Source organism: Microtus oregoni, unplaced genomic scaffold (genome assembly GCF_018167655.1).
Source record: "Microtus oregoni isolate MIOR12 unplaced genomic scaffold, Mior012 000006F_ref0000085, whole genome shotgun sequence".
Classification (NCBI taxonomy): Eukaryota; Metazoa; Chordata; class Mammalia; order Rodentia; family Cricetidae; genus Microtus; species Microtus oregoni.
This window is the reverse complement of record NW_024543065.1, coordinates 16467761-16491707: the sequence shown is the minus strand read 5'-3', so window position 1 is coordinate 16491707 and position 23947 is coordinate 16467761. Positions and strand designations below refer to the sequence as shown.

The window sequence follows — 23947 nt, the reverse complement described above, 5'->3', positions numbered from 1 at the left end:
AGCCTCATCCTGGACATCCCCATCCTCATAGGCCTCCCAACTGGAGCTTCTACAGTTTGTCAGACTTAATTCCAGCGTACTGCCCGCCGAGCCCCTGGAAAAGCATTCCTATTCCAGCCTCTGTGAACAGCTCCCAGGGAACAATCTCATCAACCGTTTTCATCTTTCTGCTGGACCATACTTCCTGGCCTTTTAGCCACTGAAGTAGAAAAGCTAATTCAGCAGTAAAGTGCAAAAATGAATTTCTGCCTTCCCCCAAAAAGGCTATTCCTAATCATTACAGAATCCAATCACAATCCCCCCCCACACCCCGCCCAAACACTATGACCCAAGGGACACAAGTGGAGAAGGTTCCGCTTCAGTAGAACAAAGCTTCAATTGAAAAACTCAAGAACAATGGCAATGGGTTTTTGATCCTACTGCACATACTGACTTTGGGGGAGCCTAGGCAGTTTGGATGCTCACCTTACTAGACCTGGATGGAGGTGGGTGGTCCTTGGACTTCCCACAGGGCAGGGAACCCTGATTGCTCTTTGGGCTGATGAGGGAGGGGGACTTGATTGGAGGAGGGGAAGGGAAATGGGAGGCGGTGGCGGGGAGGAGGCAGAAATCTTTAATGAAAAAAAAAAAGAAACCAAATATCCTTAGAGAGACAGGAATTACATGAACTAAATCTGTAATATATCAGAATTAAGAAAGTCATCAAGATTATTAGAACTGTGCCAAAAGAACTAAAAAAGTTCCTAATCTAGACAGTTAGTTTTAAAATAATTTTAGAATGGGAAGAAACAAATACGTCTGAATCTATGATCTCATAAAGGCAGTAGGCATTTTCATCTCATATAATATTTTAGAGTTTTGTGACTAACATAATAATTGTTCTTATTTATGAAGTACAATGTAATATTTCAATTCATGTGTACTAATAAAATCAGGACAGCATTTCCAAGAAAGAAAGAAAGAAAGAAAGAAAGAAAGAAAGAAAGAAAGAAGGAAGGAAAGAAAACCCAACACAGCAAGGCCAAGCTTCTACTCAAACTCCGGTCACCTGATACAAATCAACCCAGGGAGAAACAGAGAGGCAGCAGAGACTTCCATCACAGACTCAACTATTTCAGATGGGGGGAAACGCAGAGTGCTATAGAGTCCCATGGGAAAAACTTTTAAACACACCCATGATAGGCATTAGCAAGATTAGAAAGAAACATTCTGATTGAGAAATCAGAAGCACCCAATGTTAAGTAATTTCTCATTTCCTGGTAACTTTTTGAATAAAATCCCATTAAGAATTTACTACTTGAAATTTATCCAAAAGAAAGGTCTCTAAGCAAGAATGTATTTACAAGTAATCAATTTAAAGACAAAATTTGCAATTCATAAAAGTAATTTAATCTCATATCTAATTTCATTTAGTATTTTTGCTAATAATCAAGAAAATAAAGCAAAATGCCAAAAGGAAAATAAAGTATTCTCTGATATCTTTTATTTCAGTAGGATAAATTAGAATTATTCATTTAAAAAGAAACATTTCTGGAAAATAATTCATTTGAAAAATTGAGACTAAATAACATATCCAAAGATATACCTAAAGCCATACCCAAAAGTCTAAGGTTTAAAAAACCTTCAACCAGGACACATCCCCAGATGACCTGCCTCAAGCGGCCTAACCAGGAATGGATTAACAAATGCTAGCGTAAAGTTACTCAGAAGAGCAGCTCTCTGCAGTGAACAGAGGTCAATGCAGACACCCACGGCTGCACAAGATACTGAGAACACGTGGCAGCAGAGATCAGTCCTAAACAAAACATCTGCACCATCTCAGGAACCACCACATCTGGGGGCAAGAAAGCAATAAGATGAGGAGAAGAGCATGGCACAGCCACGGAAAGAAATTGCATGACCTCTACAAGACCAGTCGTGCCCAGGGTCAGCTACGGATGTGAGAGGAATTGAATTATTGCCAACAGACTCTGACAGAAGGAAATGCATAATACCCAGTTTTGTACCCACTACTGAGCCCGCAGACTGCAGTAGACAGGCCCAAATCCAGGGCCACAGTCAGAGGGAAACAAAACAAAATAAAAAGTCATGAATATAGGAAAAGAGACTTAGTAAGGAAAGGCTATCAGGGGTGAGAGGGACAGAAAACAGGGTGGGGTAAGTAACGAAAACACATTAAAAGACTTGTGTGACTTTGCCAAAGAAAAAATTAATTAATTAAAAGTTTTTAAAAACTAAATTTTAAAAAGTAAATTCAATTGTACGACACAAACTCCAACATGCTCATTCAGGATAAATCTCAGTATTGTTCTCATGGGAGGTAATTTATTAGTGTGTGTGTGTGTATATATATATATACTCAAAAAATCTGTTTCTCAAATTGACACAAATAAATGTAAAAGATTTTAGGGAGAAGCTGATGAATAGGGAGTGGACAGGAGTGAGAGTAACCAGTTCGTGCTACGTACAGGAGTTCAAAAAAAGAAACTCATTAATTTTTTAAAATTTATACTTTCTATAAGGAAAATATGACCAACTGCAGACATTTGGTCTCCACATATTAGGACCACTAGAGAAACTTTTAAAATATAATTAAGATAAGCAATTCCAAAAGAAAGATTTATTTACAATATACAAAGGTTATAATTTTCCTTGGCTTTGTAAGCATTAAGCCCAATTAGTCCTGATTTTCTATTTCCATATGCAATTGTTCTCCTGCTCTTGCAGAATATGAACAGATAAAAAATAATTTATGTGTACTGGTTGTTGTGGTTTGAATGAGAATGGCCCCCAAAAGTTCATGTACTTGAATTCTTGGCACCCAGTTGTTGGAACTGTTTGGGAAAGATTTGGAAGCATGCTAGAGAAGGTATGTCACTGGGGGCCAGCTTCGATGTTTCAAAAGATTCCTGTGATTCACAGTGATTCTCTCTCTTTCCTCTCTCTTTCCTCTCTCTCTCTCTCTCTCTCTCTCTCTCTCTCTCCCCTTCATGATGTAAAAACTCAGCTGTTCCTTCACTCCATCATTATGAACTGAAACCATCAGCCAAATCAAATACTTCCTGTTGTAAGCTGCCATGGTTGTTTCATCACAGCAATAGAAAAGTAACCGCACTTGTCTTTCATTCCTGCTGTGTACTTTTACGGCCTTACAAACAAATATTTTAACTTGAGTTACAGCCCATAAATTTTTCTTCTTGGGCTAATTTCTTTTTTCATCTGTTCTTTCACACTGCTGTATTTATCAAAGCTCAGTTCACCTTTTATCCTCTTGCTTTGATAAAATTTGTTTTTCCTGATCAACAACATAAAAATCAAACTCCCTCATGGGATTTTACATGGTTGCTAGTCCCAGGAAATAGTGCAGGCAAACCTCTTTGTTTCCTTCACTAACATAGTTTTTAAAATGAAACCATATTAAATTCCCTTTAATAAACTAAATGTAAGCTTATTTTTTCCATGAAATACTGCAAAAAATGTGATTAGAAACACTTAGAAATAAATGTTTACTATGTTATCACATTTAAAATCCTATGTAGTTTCTAATTCAAAATGACTTTCTAATAAAAACAAGACATCAATAAATAGTAGTCTCTAAAACCTTTCAAAATATGAACAGATAAAATTTAATATAATTGCTTCCTCAAAATTTTTTCTTTTTAAATGTTTTTCATTGTTTGTTTGCTTGCTTGCTTACTTAATGTGGGAGAGTGGATATGTAGGGGTGTGGAATTGTGCACAAAAGCCAGAAGACTTATAGGACTCAGCTTTCTCCTCCTACCATGAGGGTCCAGGGACTGAACTCAGATCATCAGGGGTCTTGACAAGCGATTCACTTGCTGATCCTCCCCAAAGTCTTTTTTCTAATAAACTGCTAAACTTTCATGCATAAGAACTGGTGAGATGTTTGTCAACTACAAAATATCGTTTGCAATGAATAAGTTAGTGACATCTATTGTACATGTATATGTATACAATATTCTAATCCTAAAAATTTGTCTGGAAACACTATAAGCTGATGGAGGAAGGTCATTGGCTAATAAAGGAACTGCCCTGGCCCATTTTATTGGTTAGAAGATAGGTGGGAGGAGAAAACAGAACAGGATACTGGGAGGAAGAGGAAGTAAGCTCAGAGTCTCAACAGCTCTCCTCCCTGGAGCAGAAGCCTGAGAGAGACACCATGCCCCGCTCCCGGCATGAAGCTCCAACCCAGGATGGACTAGGCTAGAATCTTCCCGGTAAGACCGGTTCTCACAGATTGTTAGAGATGGGTTGATCGGGATGTGAGAATTAGCCTGTCAGTGCTAGAGCTAAAGGGCCAAGCAGTGCTTGAAAGAATACAGTGTCTGTGTAATTATTTCGGGGCATAAGCTAGCCGGGCAGGCGGCTGGGGTTCTGGGAATGCAGTCCCGCCGCCCTTATTACTACAGTGGAGAAAACAGAACAGGATACTGGGAGGAAGAGGAAGTAAGCTCAGAGTCTCAACAGCTCTCCTCCCTGGAGCAGAAGCCTGAGAGAGACGCCATGCCCCGCTCCCGGGATGAAGCTCCGACCCAGGATGGACATAGGCTAGAATCTTCCCGGTAAGCGCACCTTGGGGTGCCACACATAGATGATTAGAAATGGGCTAAATTAATATGTGAGAATTAGCCTAGAAGAGAATGGGCCAAGCAGTGATTAAAAGAATACAGTGTTCGTGTAATTATTTCAGGGCATAAGCTAGCCGGGCAGGCGGCTGGGGTGTTGGGGACGCAGCCCCGCCGCTCTTATTACTACATATGGCGCCCAACGTGGGGCTCGAACCCACGACCCTGAGATTAAGAGTCTCATGCTCTACCGACTGAGCTATTACTACAGTTGGCGCCCAGACGTGTGGACAACTAAACCCATTTAAAAAACCTGAGAAGGCTTAAAAATAAGGGAGAGAGAGTTTAACACAGATTTTTGCTGTTTGTTGGTGGCATGCTGTAGAGAGATTTCCTGATTCGGCAACAGTAGCAGAAAAAAACGCTGTGTCATTTTAAAGCGCGACTTCCTGGGGCTGTGCCGCCATTGCGATCTCTGTCTGGCTCCTGTGGAGGACAGAGCTTTTGAATAGAGCATTTGGAGTAAAGTGCTACGATTTGTTTGATGGCAACTAGACTAGTTCTCAGGCCTGCTCTGCTTGTTAGAGGCAAGCATGCGCTTTCATCTAAGAGAGGCTTCCTGACTCAGCTTTAGCTGCAAAGCCTGCAGCTCATTAAGAGGTCCTGCCACTAAACACTTAAATGGTGTTGACGAAAAGCTGAACACATGCTTTTTGGTTTTCAGCCATAGCAGGAAAAAAGCTGTGCCATTTAAAAATGCCGGCTTTCTGGGCTGTCCTGCCAGGACAAACTCTGACTCTTTTACACAGGCGGTTTGTGCGGTTTGCAAGCACAGGCTGCTGAAGCTCGCTTGCTGGCTACAGCCAGTACCTCAGCCATGAGGCTGGAAAGCTAAGGAATGGGCTGGATCCAGCCGGCAAAGCCACGCCTTTAATCCTACTGATATTGCTTGGTAAATTAAAGACTCGTGTGGTCAGAAAAAGAGAGATATACAGTAAAGAGAGATTCAAAGACAAAGAAAATTTTTAAATGGTTTACAGTGTGTTAAAAATATAAGCAGACTAAAAGTTGAAGTTCTTAAAGTAACAAAAAAAAAGGAAGAGAGTTGTTGTGTGTGGTACACACCTTTAATCCCAACACTTGGTAGGCAGAGGGAGATAGACCTCTGCGAGTTCAAGGTGTGGTAGCACATGCCTTTAATCCCAGTGCCTAGAAGGCAGAGACAAACAGATCTCTGTGAGTTCAAGGTGTAGTAGTGTACACCTTTAATCCCTAATGCCTGGGAGGCAGAGACAGGCGGATCTCTGAGAGTTCAAAGACAGCCTGGTCTACAGAGTTACTTCAGGTCAAAGATACAGAGAACCTGTCTCAAAAAGCAAAGAGTTGAAAGTAAAAATAAACAAAATAGAGGTTAAAACAAAGCGTACAAAGATGGAAAATACACAGAGACTTTTGATACTGTATGCTATTATGCTCTCTTTGAATTGTTTAAATGCTGAGGAAGGAGAAACAGATGCTAAAAGATATTTATTTATAAATACTGCTGAACTAATCCAACATAGATATTATGAATTTGGATCTAAGGATATGATACTTTGGAAAGGAGTTTCTTATTTTGTTTTCACAGAGGATGAGACCTTGTTCATTTCTTCTATTCCGATTTGGTATGATGGACCACGCCCTCCTGAAGGGTTGGTGTGAACATCCTCAGAAAATTGCTTCGCTCAACTGCTAACTGAGATGAAACTAGCACACAAGTTATACCATGAAAGACCTAATTAACGACGCCCCCATTCAGCAGGAAGCAGTTTGGAGAGAAATAACTGCGCCCATATTCCCAAAAAATGTTTATAAATGTTCTTTTACATTTAAAGGGGGATATGATATAGGTATGAATAATTTGCATTAGTATAGATTTTGCTTTATTGATAGAAATTTAAGGTCAATTTTGTTATATGTATATGTATTTCTGATATTGATTAAGGTGTTGTGATTGTGTAGTTCATTATTAAAATGTAATGTATAATTAGGAAATATAGGTTGTTGATGGATAATCATAAATAATAGTCAAGTTTGTAGTCATGTTAGTTAATATTTTCTAGATGTGCATAGATATATTTTAGATAGGCATTCTTCATATCTTTCAAAGATTATAGAATATGGCATTTTAAATGTTTTAATAACTTAGGACTTTTCATGACAATGAGACACTCTGCTCCTGGCAGCACCAATCTACTTCAAGAGGAAGATGGGCATCGAAGAGGCTCGTTATGGAGTTTGATAGCCATTTGGGCAAGAAACTGCTCTTGCCTGGACTATTGCATAAACTGGACACAGAGAACCCGCAGAGAGAGGACTACTGAACTTGCCTAAGGTGAGATGATCTTTTGGGGTTCCTGATTCATTTTGGAAGAGTCTGCGAGACATTCTACAGGACACAACAGATAGTGACTGAACTGACTTTGAATTTTCCTGCTTTATGGAAATGTCTGCTGGATACCATGGGCCTGAAGGCTGAAGATGGATGCCCCAACAGTACAGAGGAACTTTGGGTGACTGTCCAGGCAGCGAGATGTCTCTGTCATTTCTATAGTTATATTATATCTTTCTGGAGTCTTTGATGGAGTTAAGAATAGTTAGTTATAGTTATAGTTTTCCTTAGTTATGATAAAGATTATTGTAACTTTTACTTGATAACTGTTTTGTTATATGTAATTTTGCTATGTTAAAGTTAAAGCCTTTTTTTTTTTTTGTTTAAACCGAAAAAGGGGAAATGATGGAGGAAGGTCATTGGCTAATAAAGGAACTGCCCTGGCCCATTTTATTGGTTAGAAGATAGGTGGGAGGAGAAAACAGAACAGGATACTGGGAGGAAGAGGAAGTAAGCTCAGAGTCTCAACAGCTCTCCTCCCTGGAGCAGAAGCCTGAGAGAGACGCCATGCCCCGCTCCCGGGATGAAGCTCCGACCCAGGATGGACATAGGCTAGAATCTTTCCAGTAAGCGCACCTTGGGGTGCCACACATAGATGATTAGAAATGGGCTAAATTAATATGTGAGAATTAGCCTAGAAGAGAATGGGCCGAGCAGTGATTAAAAGAATACAGTGTTCGTGTAATTATTTCAGGGCATAAGCTAGCCGGGCAGGCGGCTGGGGTGTTGGGGACGCAGCCCCGCCGCTCTTATTACTACAATAAGCTACTCAATCAAAAATTTTAAAAAGGCTAAGTATGGGCGGTAATATATATGCTTACTATCTTAACATACTTATGCCAGTATGTACATATTTCAAGGCATTGTACATGATCGTATACCATGCTATCTATTGAAAACAATCTTTAAACGGATGCTCACATTTTCTAAAAATGAAGCAAGCCCTGGGGTTTCTTAATGATAAAATACTAAAAACGGATAACAGCCACACAGCTTTATCCCTTTCAAACTGAAGCTAGGGGAAAATGGTACAGAGCACCCGGGACCCACATAAAAGCCCAGGCACAGTTGTGCATGTCTGACATTCTAACATTGGGGGTAGAAGGGCAGAAATGGAGGAAACCAGAAGTTCGTAGACAGTCAGTTCAGACAGTCAAGGAGATCCAGGTTCAGAAAAAGACCGTCTCAAAACTAGATAGATAGATAGATAGATAGATAGATAGATAGATAGATAGAAAGATAGATAAGGTGATAAGCAATAAAGAGTGACAAGTGATGCTGCCCTAGGGACTGCACACACGCGCACACACACATACACACACACACACACGTAGCACATGCACACGCGCATACACGCATGCACACACACGCACACACACACACACACACACATACACACGAGTCCCACATGCACCTAGAACACACAGGAAAAGAGGGAAAGAAGGGATGAAGGAAATGAGTGAACACAACATGAGTGTCCAGTTCAGACGGAAGAGCTAATCGTGGCTACCAACCCAAGATGCTTATAATAATAAAGGCCTAGCACCTAAAAAAACAAACAAACAAAAAACGCCATCACTATCACAACAACCAAGACAGACAGCTACTGCTGACTGCAGTCAGACTATGCATGGTACCTTCCTGAACACAACAGCTCTCTTTTAAGCTTACCTCTTTCGGTTGCCCAAAATCCAACTGATCTAAAATCAGCTGTAGTTTTCCTTGGCAGAATTTGTAACTCTGGAAGAGAATTCATAGAACATAGAGTTATTTATTAGACTTCCGGAAGGACCATGTAAATGACTGTGTTAACCTTACTTCAGGCACACTATAGGCTCTAAACAAGACAAAGGTGATCTATTTAGATTTGCAGAAACTTGTAACTTTTGTTTCCAGTGGTTTTGTAATCAGAACTGAAATTTCCCTATAGAATACTGACACTTCCTGTACATGAGTCTGTTGTTGAGCTACCACACTGTACAGAACATTGTAAGACTCAAAAGAGATTTGAAAAAAAAAAAAAACCACATCATATACCCAGAAATGTGATATGAATAAACCAAAAATACCACACAGCAAACAATACAAAGTCAGGAACAGCATAGCTGTCACAGCCACACTGATGTCACCCTCCCGTGTCACAGCCGCACTGATGTCACCCTCTCGTGTCACAGCCACACTGATGTCACCCTCCCGTGTCACAGCCGCACTGATGTCACCCTCCTGTCTCACAGCCACACTGATGTCTCCCTCCCGTGTCACAGCCGCACTGATGTCTCCCTCCCGTGTCACAGCCGCACTGATGTCACCCTCCCGTGTCACAGCCGCACTGATGTCACCCTCCCGTCTCACAGCTGCACTGATGTCACCCTCCCATGTCACAGCCACACTGATGTCACCCTCCCGTCCCACAGCCGCACTGATGTCTCCCTCCCGTGTCACAGCCGCACTGATGTCACCTCCTGTATCACAGCCGCACTGATGTCTCCCTCCCGTGTCACAGCCGCACTGATGTCACCCTCCCGTGTCACAGCCGCACTGATGTCACCCTCCCATGTCACAGCCGCACTGATGTCACCTCCTGTATCACAGCCGCACTGATGTCACCCTCCCATCTCACAGCCGCACTGATGTCTCCCTCCCGTGTCACAGCCGCACTGATGTCTCCCTCCCGTGTCACAGCCGCACTGATGTCTCCCTCCTGTATCACAGCCGCACTGATGTCACCCTCCTGTATCACAGCCGCACTGATGTCACCTCCCGTATCACAGCCGCACTGATGTCACCCTCCCCTGTCACAGCCGCACTGATGTCACCCTCCTGTGTTACCCTCTTCTTCAGACTCTCCTTAGCCTTTGTATTGGTGAAAAAATCCTGAAGTAAAACCCTCCATCTGGAAAAAGGTTTATAATACACCGACAGGCTTCCCCAGAGCTTTGCACAGTTGCCCACTTAGCACTTAGACCTCAGCTCAAGCAGGTTCTGGAAGAAGCATTCCCTGATGACACGGTGGCGATCTGTTTGCACTCGCCACCACCCTCTACACTACCTCTCTGTGACGGCATGACATCACTGCTGGCAGTTCAGAAACTGCTACAATCCTTCCTCCCTCTCTTCACCAGGATTTCCTGAGCTCAGCCTAATGTCTGACTGAGGGTCTCGGTATGTTTCCATTAGAAGCCTCTTAATAACTGGTCTAGCCTAAGACCCATGCCACAAGAGTAAACCCACCCCTGCCACTCCCTGGAGCATCAGGACCACAGGCTGGCTGTTCCAAAGACCTGGGATAGAACCAAACATGATTGGAGAAGAAAATAATGTCAGTGTAATGATGCCTAATGATACTCTGCTACACTCATAGAGTAGTGTCTAACCCAATACACATCTATTAAATGAGAGTTCATAGTCAATTAATTCCACTGTATCTGTCCTCCTCGATTCTACCTGCATTTGTCTTTTTCCCACTTTATGAAGTATATTAGAAAAAAACAAAACCTGGGACTAGAGGTGAAGGTCGGTAGCACAGCCCTTTCCTATCATGTGCAAGGCTCTGGATTCAGTCTGTAACACTACACGTGCAAGTACACACGAGTGTGCACACACAAGCACATACGCATACACAAAAGCATACAAAGAAAAGGCATAACATAGTTTAAATCTCTTCCCAACTCTATCAAATTTCTTTGTCCTCCTAAACACAGCCATGTTTCTCCTGAAAAAAAAATGCTTTTAAATATTATACAACTCTTTGTTATAGCATTCATAATATGTCTAGTGCCTGACTTAAAGCTGACCTGCACTATATTAATAATAGTTTGTATTATGTCTTATCATTGGATGGATATAAAGAGCCACAGAGACTCACTAGAATGTACTTAACCAGCGCACGTGAAGTGTCTGCTACAGTACATAAGCGCTGGCTTTTCGGTGGTTCTAGATATTTCCTGGATGACAACCCCTGAGGGTATTAAAGCAGTACCTGTGGGCTGATCTGTAAAGGACCACATGGATCTGTTGTTGGTAACAGGTGTGACCGTAACAACGTAAGAAGCTTCCAAGAGGAATTAAGATGTGTTTGTATGTGCTAAAGCAGAAACTGAACAAATCATTTCTGAGCATAGTATAAAGGAGAAAAGCAAGAACAAAAGATGGTCAAAACTCTTGGTCTAAAAAGGCCAACAGTGTTTAGTCTTTGTCCTAGCTTTTACTGTCAATTTGACACAACCACAATGAGCGTCATCTCAGAAGAGGTAACACAGATTGGCCAATGGGCATGTCTATGAAATATTTTCTTAATTGATCATTGGTATGAAAGGACCCAGCCTGCTGTGGGTATCACTATCTTCACGGGGGTACCTGTAGACACAAATCTATAGGGAATTTTCTTACTTAGAAATAGATGCGGGGGTGACTGGTCCATTGTGGGCACTGCCACCTCTGGGCAGGTGGCCCTGAGTTGAATATGAAAATAGGCTGAGCAAGCCATGAAGAGCAGGCTAGTAAAGAGCATTGTCCCATGGCTTTGCCTTCAGCTCCTACCTCCAGGTTCCTGCCCTGGCTTCCCTCCCTGATACAGTATGACTTGAGAGTTGCGAGCTGAATCAAGGCCTTTCTTCCCCAGATTGCTTTGGGTCCCTGTGTTTCATCACAGGAAGGGAAAGCATAACCAGGGCAAAACACTCACCCACACTAAGTAAAAATAAATATATTGTTTTTAAAAAATTCAAAAAGAAAACTGAGGCACAGAAGAGGTTAAGAGCCAAGGTCTTAGCTCACCAATGGCACGGCCATTGATTATTTCAGATTGACTTAGTTCAGGACAGATTCTGAATGAACAAGGCTCACCTGGAGCAGCTTCTATGAGTACCTCTAAAATTTTTGACATGTGCATCTACTTATAATTAAACCAGAAATACAGAACAAGGTAATTTCATAACAAAGAAAAAATGTTTTTTTGGTTATTTTTGTTTTTTAAAGAGAAAGGATTTATTTGGATCACAGTTCTAGGATGCAGTTTATCATTGCAGGGAATTCAAGGCAACAGGCACTTTGAGCAATTGGTCATATTTTATCCATAGTCAGGAACAGAGAGCAATGCATTAGTACACACAGCATACTTTCTTCACTGTTATACAGCTGAGAATGAACTAATTAAATGTTTATTTTATTTAGAAGTGTGCTTGTGCATGTGTGTGTGTGTGCATGTAAGTGAACGTGAGAAAAAAATGTTTTGATGTTTTCAGATTTTAAGCTTATTCTAAAATTTCCTAGCTGTTTTAGTTATAATGACTAAAACAAAGAAAATGCACTTTCCTTTAAAAGCGCAAAATTTAATAAAGTCTGTCTATTAATAACTCAAGCTATGAGGACGCACTTAAGTATGCATAAAAAGAAATATTAACATGGCTAATCAAAGTAATTACTTTATTTGTCTGGAACCAAATTGTTTCAAGGGAATAATACCAAAACAAGCAAACAGGCAAACACAAGCTCGCACCTGCCCTACCCAGGTTTCCTCCCAAACTATCTATTTTCCTCAGGCTGGACAACAATATTACTCTCATTCGTAAAAATTTCACCTACAGTCCCCTTTCATATTTATATTTTTATAAATAATAAGTCTATATTTTTAAGATTTTAGGCTGCTGCTTTTCTCTCCTTACCAAACAATCAGAAAAAGGAAAAATGAACTCATCAACCAGAGCGGCCAAAGCTGGCGGAATCTGCCACAGGTCAGTTGTGCCACGACTGACCTTGCTGCTTTGACAGCTGAAAACTGTGGTCTCCATGCCACCGTGGAATCCTCTCCAGAACACTGCAAAGTCTGGAAGATTCCAGAAGGTGCCAAAAAATGAGTTAAGCTCAAGATATTAAAACTTGAGGAATTGTGGCAAAATAATAATAATACATTAGGAGAGCTGAAAGCCCACATTCTGAAAAACAGAAGAACAGCTGTATTCCCAGTATAGGCAAAAGGAACACAACAAAATTCTAACTGGAAGAACATAAATCCTAGAACTATTGCCAGGTGGGGGGAATAATCCATTCCCTTGCCTTTCCCAGTTCCTAGAGCCTGTCTGGTTTCCTAGCCACGTCCTACTTCATCTTCCAGCCAGCAGTCACATTGGCCCAACCCTGGCGGCCTGTATGCTCAGCCACTTGTGCTTTTCTTACATAAACCCCTGTGATTTCCCAGGCCCAGTGAACCCAAGTCATTTCTCCACATGAAAACCCTTAACTTAACAGTTTATCAGTAACGGGGGCTGGAGAGAAGGCTCAGCAGTTAAGAGCACTGGCTCACCTTCCAAAGGTCCCATGTTCAATTCCCAGAGCCCACATAGCCATTCACAACTGTCTGTAACTCCAGTTCCAGGGGCTTTGGCATCCTCACAGAGAAAGCAGGCAGGCCAAACCCCAATGAACATGAAATAAATAAATCTTTAAAAAAATAATATCCATAAAGTCCTATTTGCCCAAATCCCATGTTCACAAGTTCTAAGGATTAGCACATGGACACATTAGAGAGGGCAATTACGCTGCCTTCCACACTCACCAAGCAATGGCTCATCACAAAGAGTAAGCTCTTGTAAAACAAAGGAGAAAAGGCCTTAAACAGGTAACAATGAAATAGCGTGTCAGAGCAATGGGTGACAATTACTATGGCGCACCTTCTTCATAGAAACTACGCCTCCTGAGGTTGGTTGCCTTTGGAATATATAAGAAGACAGCTAGCCCATTACAGAGCAGTGTAATACTGGTTCTGCACTATGTTAAATGATGGGGGTAGCAGAAAGAAAGAACATTAACTGTAAAATATTAATTTAATTGGGAGGAGCATTCCAATTTCCCAGCTCGAAATGGCCCAACACCAAACTCTTACATTGTTTTGTCCAAAATTATAGTTCAAAACTATTATAACTGATTCATTCTTCAGTATCTTTAAATCTACATTTACTATTTATAGTCTCCTGTTTTTCAATAATAGATTAAAATTCCAGATACAATCAAGTTACAGTACCTAAAATAATGATAAAATAAAGACTATTCCACTCACAAAAAATTGCAACATCAAAAGTATAGTACAATCACCAGAATGAATAAGTGACCTAGAGAATGTAGGGGCTTCATGACTAAAATTAAGTGCAAAATTAAACACACATAAACTCACCCAATCAATGAGTGAGTTAATAGACCAAATAGACAGTTCTCAGTAAAAGAAATATAAATGGCCACTATGCATTTAAGACAATGTTCAACATTCTTATCTATCAGGAAAATGTAATTTAAAAATGCTTTGAGCCAGAGTCTGGTTAACCCCAGTCGGAATGGCTACCATCAAGAAAACAAATGGTTTTATAGGGAAAGAGGTCTTTTACACAGCTGGTAGAAATGTAAATGAATGCAATCACTATGAAAATCAATACGGATTTGAGTTGAGGTTCCTCAAACAACTGAAAATAGAACTATGTGTCCCACCTATACTACTCTTAAGAATATTATGTATTCAAGAACTTTAAGTCAACATAACACAGAAATACTTTGTATCTTCATGTGTATACATGTTAACTGTTGCTCTATTTTAATAACTAAAAAATGACTCACCTTGGACATTTATCAAAAGATGGATAACAGAAAGTAGTGTATACAATGGAATTTTATTCAGACATAAAGAATAAATAAATAATGATACTAAACTGAAAGCCATTGTGTTAAGAGTGATAAGCCAGAATCAGAATGACAAATGCCACACTTGATTTCATTTGCAAAATCTAGATGCAAATTTGTGTGCGGGAAGGTCATGAAAGTGGAGGAGGGAAAGTAGAAGAGAAACTATTTGAGAGAAAGAGAATGGAGGGAAAGAGCAAGAGAAAGGCACAGAGGATGCTGAGGAAATAGGGGTAAATAAGAACAAAGTATAATGACATGTGTATGAAAATGTCAAAATGTAACCTATTACTTTGTATGCTAACTTTACATTTTAATTATAGAAAAGAAAAATCCAGATACAGTTTTCAGCCCAGAGCAAGCCGTGATCTTGAAGTCATCAATGAGAATGTAAGTATTTAATGGAGTTGTTACAAGGCAAAGAGTCGATCACCTTGCTTCCACAGTGAAGAATCCGGTGTCCAGCAGCAAGCAGTGAGTGGTAACAGGAGCAGCTCTATTACAGTGAGCTAGCAGCTGTAAAGGTGAGGACCAGCTAGACTAATCAGGAGGCTGATCTACGGAGACAGATGACTTAATGGTAAATAACGTCTAACAAACAGAGCTTTGTGGTCAAATGATGAACCTCTGACCCTAGTCCCTGAGAGAAAGATACTTCTCAGTTCTGCAAAAGTCAGGAGCAAAGATCATCATTTCCTTAGTCTATTCTTGTCACTGACTGGTAATCCCTGGCATATATAAACTGGATGGACTAGAGCAGGAAGCTGCCCCAAGGTCCTCCCACTAATCTTCAACCTCACAGTCATAAAAGAGCTGATCACTGGGGAAGATTGGGGTCAGGACCCTTTCAGAGAAAAGTCTCTCTTTACTAAGCAAAGGCATACCCACACACCTCTCCAAGCTCATACCTCTGAAAGAGAGGTCTGGGATGTTCCAACACTCATACATTTGTTTCAGAAAGTTCACGCATCTCACAATGTCCTCATGGACAGAGTTCACTTCCAAACCAATTAGTCTTTTCTGGAATAGTCATATTCATTGAGTAGATGCTAGAAGGCTAGACTATTGCCTGTGGGCATTCCAAAGGAAACCACAGATCTGAAGGCATAGTTTCTTCTGAAGAATCCAAACCAAACAAAATTAAAAGACAAAAATATTTTAAATTATGACTCTGTTCTGTCCAAACCTGAAAGATCTGTTATTCCCGTCACTAGTAATAACCAGTATTTGGGAATTAGCAGCTGATGAACTCCTCGTATTTGATTATGCTTAGTTAGGCCTAATACTTCCATTTGAGGAGTGTATTAACAATGCTTCGGTTTTTTCTTCTCCTGGGTTTCAGTATATTAAAGGGGTTCATTAACCAAGGAATATCATTAAATAGTATGCTCCTGAGTGAACTTCACTAAAGTGAAGTTTTCTGTCTTTTCATTTCTTAAGAAGCTAGGTCAAGCAATTAAGCCAACCCCGCAAAGGCAATTAACTCATTTTCTTCCCATGAGCTCATCAACAAGAAATTATCACAGCCATAAAATGGAAAACCCCCAATCTCCATCACATCCTCTGTCACATCACACAGTCAGTCTGGAGTGTGAAGCTCACAGCTTGACACAATCTCCCCTGACCAGCGATGCAGTGGCCAGGAAGCATGGCAACTCCAGATCTGCCTGGGCTACTTCCAGTCCTTCCCGCTCAATGGTGCAATCCAAGCAGAGGCTGCTATGCATCTTCTATTCATGTTTTATCTGAACTCCTCAAGTCAGTTTTGGAAAGATGTTTATGGTCTAATTTCTAATTATACTGCTCCTTCTTTGCAGCATTAGCCCAGTTCCCAAGTCACGTGGGGAGGCAATCTGTATCCACCGCAGAGGCAGGAGCCTTCTCGCTGGTGGAGACGTGTGACAAAGGATGCAGAGCTGATCCTATAGGCCTAGACTTGCTTTTCAGTTCTAAAAATCTCAAAAACAAAATCATTACAGGCAGACGAACAGACAGACAGCGTTTAGCCTGGATGCCTGCCAGGGGCTCCTGGCACATGTCTAGCTCGTTTCCTTGTCTTCCATTTGGACTAATTTAGACTTAAGCCTATCTTTTTCCAGTTTGACTGCCGTCAAATGGCAGGTACTCCTACCTACATCCTAGTTAGAGGAAAATAAAGTCCCCTGTCCCGGTTTCTGTTGAGGTGACAAAATATCCTGATATAAAGCAACTCGGAGAAGAAAGTGCTTTACCTTATAATTAGAGGTGACGGCCCACCATGGATGGAAGTCACGGAAGGAGGAAGTGGAGCTGCTAGTCACAGCACACACACAGTTGGGAGCAGAAAGGACTAAGTGTACAGCTTACCTGTGCTCAGATCTGCGCCCAGATGGCTTTCTCTGCACTTACACAGTTCAGGATCCTCTGCATGCAGAATGGCACCACACACAGTGGCCTGTATCAGCTAACATCCGTATCCAAGACAACTCTCCACAGACATACCCATAAGGCAATCTCATCTAGACAACCCCAGGTGACTCATGGCTGTGTCAAGTGGACAGTTAAAACTAACCATCACAATCGCGAACTTTTTAGTTGCTTTTTGTTTGTTTTTAGCTCCTAGGACAGGGTCTCAGTATATAAGGCGGGTGGCCTCAAACTCACAATCCCCCTGCTTCAGTCTCCACAGGGCTAGGGTTAGTTTTGTGCGCCACACCAGACTGGTTAGCCTCAAACCGCTTTACATATTAAGACTTTAAATGTACAAAACTGACAATTCGCAGCCACTTTCAACCCAGAAATGCATAAAATTCATCAACGTTTTATCTCTACATCTCAGTCAGTTAAACTTTGATAAAAATTGACAATAAACTTCTTTGATTAATACTTAAAGAGATTTATTTCAACCCTTATTATTGTTGTTGCTATTAATTCAAAATATAATTCTGACTAAAAATTATCTGAGATATAATTATTTATTAAACAAACAATTCTGTACAATTTCATCGACCAAATAGATTGTTTTATGTTTTACTTTTTCTGAATCTTAAAATTGGAGAACAGAAAAAAAAATGAGAAAGCATATATACAAGCTAGTGATAATGAAAGACTGTTTTAAGACAAGACTGGGAAACGAAGAGCCCACCTGATTGAAGGAGGAGTCACTGTCAGAACAATGGTCCGTGCAGCAGCTGCCACGCTCCTCCTTCTGCAGTCGCTGCTGCCTGTCCTGACTCCGGGTCTCATCTTCCTCAAACTTGTTGATCATGGTCTCTACCACCACCATCATGATATTCTTCAGGGAATGCATCATTTCCTTGTACCTTTAAATTCAATGTACACCCAATAAGTAGACTTACAACGTTTCATCTACGAAGTCACGCGATAAAATCAACATAATTCTAAGCCAAGCTGTCCCAGTGGCATGCATTCCTGTTGTCAGCAACATACCCAAATGCTCACAACATAAAGCCAGAACCCAGTTCACTTCTGTTGCTCATCTCATCTCTACCTCTTTTCTCTATCTTCCAGGACACAGATCTCTGAAGTGAGACTTAAAACTAGACATTCTCTAGATTCCCTCAGCTCTGCAAGTCTCCAGATGTCTCCACGAGAGAAAACTTATCATTTTAGAAAATGTATAATTTTATTTTTACTTTATTATTTTATGTGTATTGGTATTTGCCTCCATGTGTTTCTGTACCTATGTGTGCAGTGCCTCCAAGGAAGGAAGAGGGGGATGGGTCCCCTGGAACCAGCCTGTGTTACTTAGTGAGCTCAAGGTCAGCCTGAGATGCACAAGAATACCTTACCAGAAGGAGTGAGGGACGGAGAAATGTGCTCTGATAAAAATAAAGATCTGTCCATCAGAAGCTGTTCTGGCCAGGCATAGTGGTACATCTTTAATCCCAGAATCCAAGAAGCAGAGAGAAGGATATTTCTATAAATTCAATGGCAGCCTGGCCTACAAAGCAAGTTTCAGGCCAATCAGTGCTACATATTGAGACTCTGTCTCAAACAAACAGAAAGCTGCTCTCTCCTTTCACAGTAATTGATTAGTAGCTAAACTATACTCTCAGCATCCTTTGAAGTTAGGTATGTTGACAGGTACTTCATGACTTCTCTATTTCTTTAAAATTTACAATTTGGTGATTTAGCTAGATCCAGTGAGGTATGCCTGTTATCCAGCCCTCTAAATGGACACAGAAAGATTTAGTTCAAGTCTGCATCAAGAGAAGGTAAAAGCAGGAAGAGAAGGAAGATTAAAGAGGAAGGGAGGGAGGGGAAGTGATGTGGGACGCCCCTCTGTGTGCTGTGAATACCACTGGTTAATAATGAATCTGTTTCAGCTCGTGGTTTAGCAGAGTAAAGCGAGGCAGAAAAAATAAACTGGATGCTGGGAGAAAAAAGGCGGAGTCAGAAAGATGCCGTGGAGATAGATGCCAGAGGGGAAAGACACAGAGCTGCCAGCTGGAACCTTGTCAGTAAGCCACAGCCACGTGGAGACACACAGATTAATAGAGATAAATTCACTCTAGATGTAAGAGCTAGCTAGCAATACTCTTAAGCTACTGGCCAAACAGTGGTAAATATTATCGCTTCTGTGTGATTACTTTGGGTCTAAGTGGCTGGGAATGAACGAGCAGCCTCTTACTACAGGGAAAGAAAAAGAGGAGGAGAAGAAAGAAGAAACAGCAACCACGGAAAAAGAAAGGAAAGGAATTTTGGTAATTTAATGAAGAAGTATGAAAAGTAAAATGTGAGAATTATTTAATCCAATGAACATCTGAAATTTCCATTTGGACATAAATGTTTCCAATAGGAATTTTTTAAAGGACGACCATGAATTCCTCTGTAAGAACTATCATAAAAACAGTCAGAATGGAAAATAAGAGCAATAATCTTTTACAAACCTAAGTAGCTGATCATCCATATCAAGGGTTAAATTAGCCAGAATGCAACAGTGGGAAGCAGATATCGAAAACAGATACTATCCACACATTCCTATAATGCTTCAAGAAATATTCAAATAGGAAAATAAAAAGCTTCAAGGAAAGAAAGCCAGAATAACAATGGACATCTGCCTAAGTGCTTCCAAACTCATTAAATAACAAGAGAAGCCTAAAAGGAAACTCTTCCACGTATCAATATTGAATAAATAAACATCAAAATGTTTAATTAGCGATATGGCTTGTACTTATTACAATTAAAATGTACTGTTGCCATATGAGCACTGAGTAACTTTTCAAGAAACTTCGAACAAAATAATACTCCATACAACTTAAAGTCTATCGTCCACAGTTCAAAAAGCACAAGACAAAGATTCATTAAGTCTTTTTGAATCTTGGTGGTTATTACTGTTTTAAATTTTATGCATGGATGAACTTAAGGACAACAGAGTTAAATAGCTTACAAAGAACTTTTTTTAAAATATTTATTTATTATTTATTATGTATACAATAGTCTATCTGTGTGTATGCCTAAGGCCAGAAGAGGGCACCAGACCCCATTACAGATGGTTGTGAGCCACCATGTGATTGCTGGGAATTGAACTCAGGACCTTTGGAAGAGCAGGCAATGCTCTTAACCACTGAGCCATCTCTCCAGCCCCTATAAAGAACTTTTTTGAAAGTAATTTCCTACTAGGATCATATAAAACTCTGCACTTGTCACTAAAATGCTTGCGTGCCTCTATTATCTGATCAGGTTTAGCATTCTCTTTGGAATAAGCAGCTAAACACAGACTACAAGGTATTTAAATAGTGTCCAAATATGGACACAACTCCTTTATTTTTCTATAAAATAAGAAACTTTAGCCAGGTACAGTGGTGAATGTATTTAATCCCAGCACTCAGGAGGCAGAGGCAGGTGGATCTCTGTGAGTTTGAGGTCAGCCTGGTCTACAAAGAGAGTTACAGGGCAGCCAGAGCTATTACACAAAGAAACCTTATCTCAAAAAACCAAAAATTAAAAAAAGAAATTTTAACTTTATGGACTTTATTCCATATGTTAATGTCTGAACTATTTATGCCTATATATTGTCATCTTATTCCAATGAGTAACAACAATAAATAATAGTTCTCATAAGAGAAACAGAATTCCTGTCCAGACCAATATTTTTAAGCTTAGTTTATAAATAAATTAGAATTAATTTTCTTTAATACAATAGATAATAAATACTCAAGCAGAAATTTGATTAACTCTGACACTAGGGTTGGCAGAATATTATCTCTGATGGTTTAAAACAGAATGGCCCTCATGGGCCATTTGAATCCTTGGTCTCTAGTAGTTGTAATAAAACTACAATAAGCAATAAAAAAGTAATTAAGACATTATTTTATTGACCTAAATTGACTTTCCACTAAATAAAATTTAACTATAACACGTGCACATTCTTTCCATTATATATGATCTATGGCTGTTCTCATATTGTTGATAAAATATACAGGGAATAAAACCTAAAGTGTTTATTGTATGCTCCTTTATAAGAAACATTACCATCCCCTGCCATAAGGGATGATGGAGTAGGACGGTGAAAGGGACCCGGAACCCTGGATGGGAACAGTGACAGACCCACCCATCCATTCATCACTTTCATGCTCCAGGGGAAAGTTAATTTCCTTTGGGGCTTGTGTTTTCATGCTTCTTTGTTATAAACATTCATTACATATTTGGACTAATATATTTCTTCCTTGATATTTCCATACAGCCTTTTGTATATATCATAGCACTTAACACACCGAATTGAATCTGTTTCATTTCCATTTCAGAACAGTATTAAACTCTTCTCTTTACACTGTAGATTAGTGAAGGGTGGAAAACACTTCCTTCCTCTTTACAGTACACCATATTGTAGCTGCTCACTCAGTGCATGAAGACTAGCCGACATATAAAGGAAAAAGAGCTACTGCTAATGACATAGCACTTTCAACATTAGTCTGCTTTCCTTGCTAAAACTGTACTTGAGCCTAGGTACAGTAATGAAGAAAAGAAGCCTATCTCATAAGTTTGGGGGATCACAAGCTTGCATTAGTTTCTGCCCAGCTCTGGTCCAGACCTGGTAAATAGCACACAAATCACAAGATTGCTGGAGAAAGGGATAGACAAGACCAGAAGCCAGGAGGTAGTGAGGGGACTGTTGCTTTCTAACATCTGTTTATCTCTTTCTCTGTGGCAAGCATGCATGCTTGCTCACTCACTTACTAGAACTAAACAGAGTTAAGAACTGCCTTAATCCCCACTGAGACTCCGTTTTCAATGACCTAATTTTCTTGTATGTAGCTTCTCTTTAGGGATCTATTGCCTCCTAATTCTGCCACACTGGGGACCAAGCTCCTAACACTGTTTGAGAACAAATAACATCTACAGTATTGCAATTTGTAACATAAAACTGATTCTAGTTTAATTATAACTCAACAAAATTATAATTAATTATAATCATACATTATAATTAAATAAAACACTTCAATTTTATTAACAAGTCTCTATTAAGCATCTATAATATACAAGGCACTTTCAAGGCATTAAAGATACAGAAATAAAAAAATAGGATACAAATTTATCTTTGTAGCTCACCCATCCTATCAATGAAATACTGAAATAAAAGAAAAAGATAGATATAGATTGTATCCTTTCTTAGTGACAAAAAGGTGAAAGGAAAATAAAGCAAAATAGGGAAATATGATGAAGAGAGAAAGGCTATTGGTTTAGGCAGAATAGAGAACAAAATGCCTTAAGATGAAGACAGTGAACTAAGATGCTCCCAAGTTGAATGTTTAATCAGATAATCTATGGAAAGGACACTCTACAGCAATCCAACATGAGGACAAACCTGAGAGATGTGCCTGCCTGAGTGTTTAATAAAGAGCTAGACCAGTGTGGTGAGATTATGGGAAAGAAGGTGGCAAATATGTTAGGAGAGTGTGCAGAAAGCTCATGGCCAGCCTTGTGAACTACCTAGAGAGCCCTGAGTTTGCTCTATAGAATGTGAGGGGTATGGCATCGGGGTACTGTCAAGAAATCCCAATGAGGTATTAGTGTTGGAAGAGCAGCAGAAACTGGAGGGAAGTGTGCTCCTCACATCTGCCTAGCCTGCACAGGTGCTGAGATCCAAGGAAACTTCAAAAGAGGACTTATAACCTCTCCTCCTCCCATGCCAGAAATCCCAGAACACGGAGGCTGCAGGGACCAAAGGGTCCAACTCCCCCTTCTGCACACAGCACCATATGGAAGCTGCCATAGCCAGAGGGAGCTGAGACCCTCACCCATCAGATCAGGGTTGGCGGGCCAGCAATTCACTCATTTTGGTTCTTACCCTATGTATTTACCTTCCACTTTTGTGGATGCCTCGTGATGCTTTTGCTTATACAGGGCTCTGTTGAGTTTGCAGACTCCTGCTGATGTTTCTCCACCCAGTTTACCCTGCAGATACATCTCCCAAACTCCCGCACATATTCCTACCTCTTTTCTTCTTTCTCCGTTTTATCTTCTCCTCTTTTTAACTCTTAGCCAAAACCTCCCACAGCTTTAACAATCTCTAAAATCTATGAGCCCTACCAGCATCCCAACTTTCCCTTCCCAGCTATTTTACCCACCTCAAGGTTCTTCTTTTGAAAGGAAATCCAATAGTTAATCTTTCTATATATCCTACTTCCCTAGCAAGCATCTACAGAGGTCAGGAAGCTAGAAAAATCCCTTGAGAAGGGAAGTCAAAGGGCTTCCAGGGTGAGATCTAAATTATAAACACAAACATAATTATTATGCCATACTCACTCCTTAGACTCCTGCGTTCTCTTGGTGACGTGCTGTACAACAGTGTCATAACCGGATTCCTCACCCTGGTTATGATCAGATGTACATTTTTCCATTTCTTCTTCGATCATAGACCCCAACGTGTTACATATGTGCTGTCTAAGGTATTTTACAAATTCATAGCTGAAACAAATAGAGAAATAAAACGAAGCAAATATCAGTGCCATTATTAACCAGAGCCAAGGAATTTAGCACGCAAAGGCCTGTAACATGCGAAAATTTCTTGCCTTGTAATTAAGAAAATAAGTAACAAATGCTGGCAAGAAATCTCTAAATCTTTTGTCCTGTTTTATTGGAAAAATGTAGGTCAGGCTGGCTTCAAACTCAAAATCTTTCTTCATCAGCCTCCTCCAGCCTGGGATTATGGGTGCATACCATCCTGCCAGCAAATTCTGATTCTCAGATTGACCAATCTCCCTAGTTAAGTAAAATACCTGCCCAAATGTTTGTACCAATATTCTGAGAAAGTCACAGG

At 40.3% G+C, this 23947-nt stretch overlaps 1 protein-coding gene across 1 annotated transcript in view; it reads right to left on the bottom strand.

The window, feature by feature from the left end:
* Positions 1 to 23947, bottom strand: part of Tbc1d32 (TBC1 domain family member 32) — a 284344-nt gene that overhangs the window by 169891 nt on the left and 90506 nt on the right. The window contains exons 4-6 of the mRNA XM_041653588.1: positions 23434 to 23595; positions 17807 to 17984; positions 8689 to 8757 (exon numbers count right to left, since the gene is read on the bottom strand). Coding sequence (XP_041509522.1) covers positions 8689 to 8757; positions 17807 to 17984; positions 23434 to 23595 — 409 coding nt within the window. The remainder of the gene's footprint in view (positions 1 to 8688; positions 8758 to 17806; positions 17985 to 23433; positions 23596 to 23947) is intronic.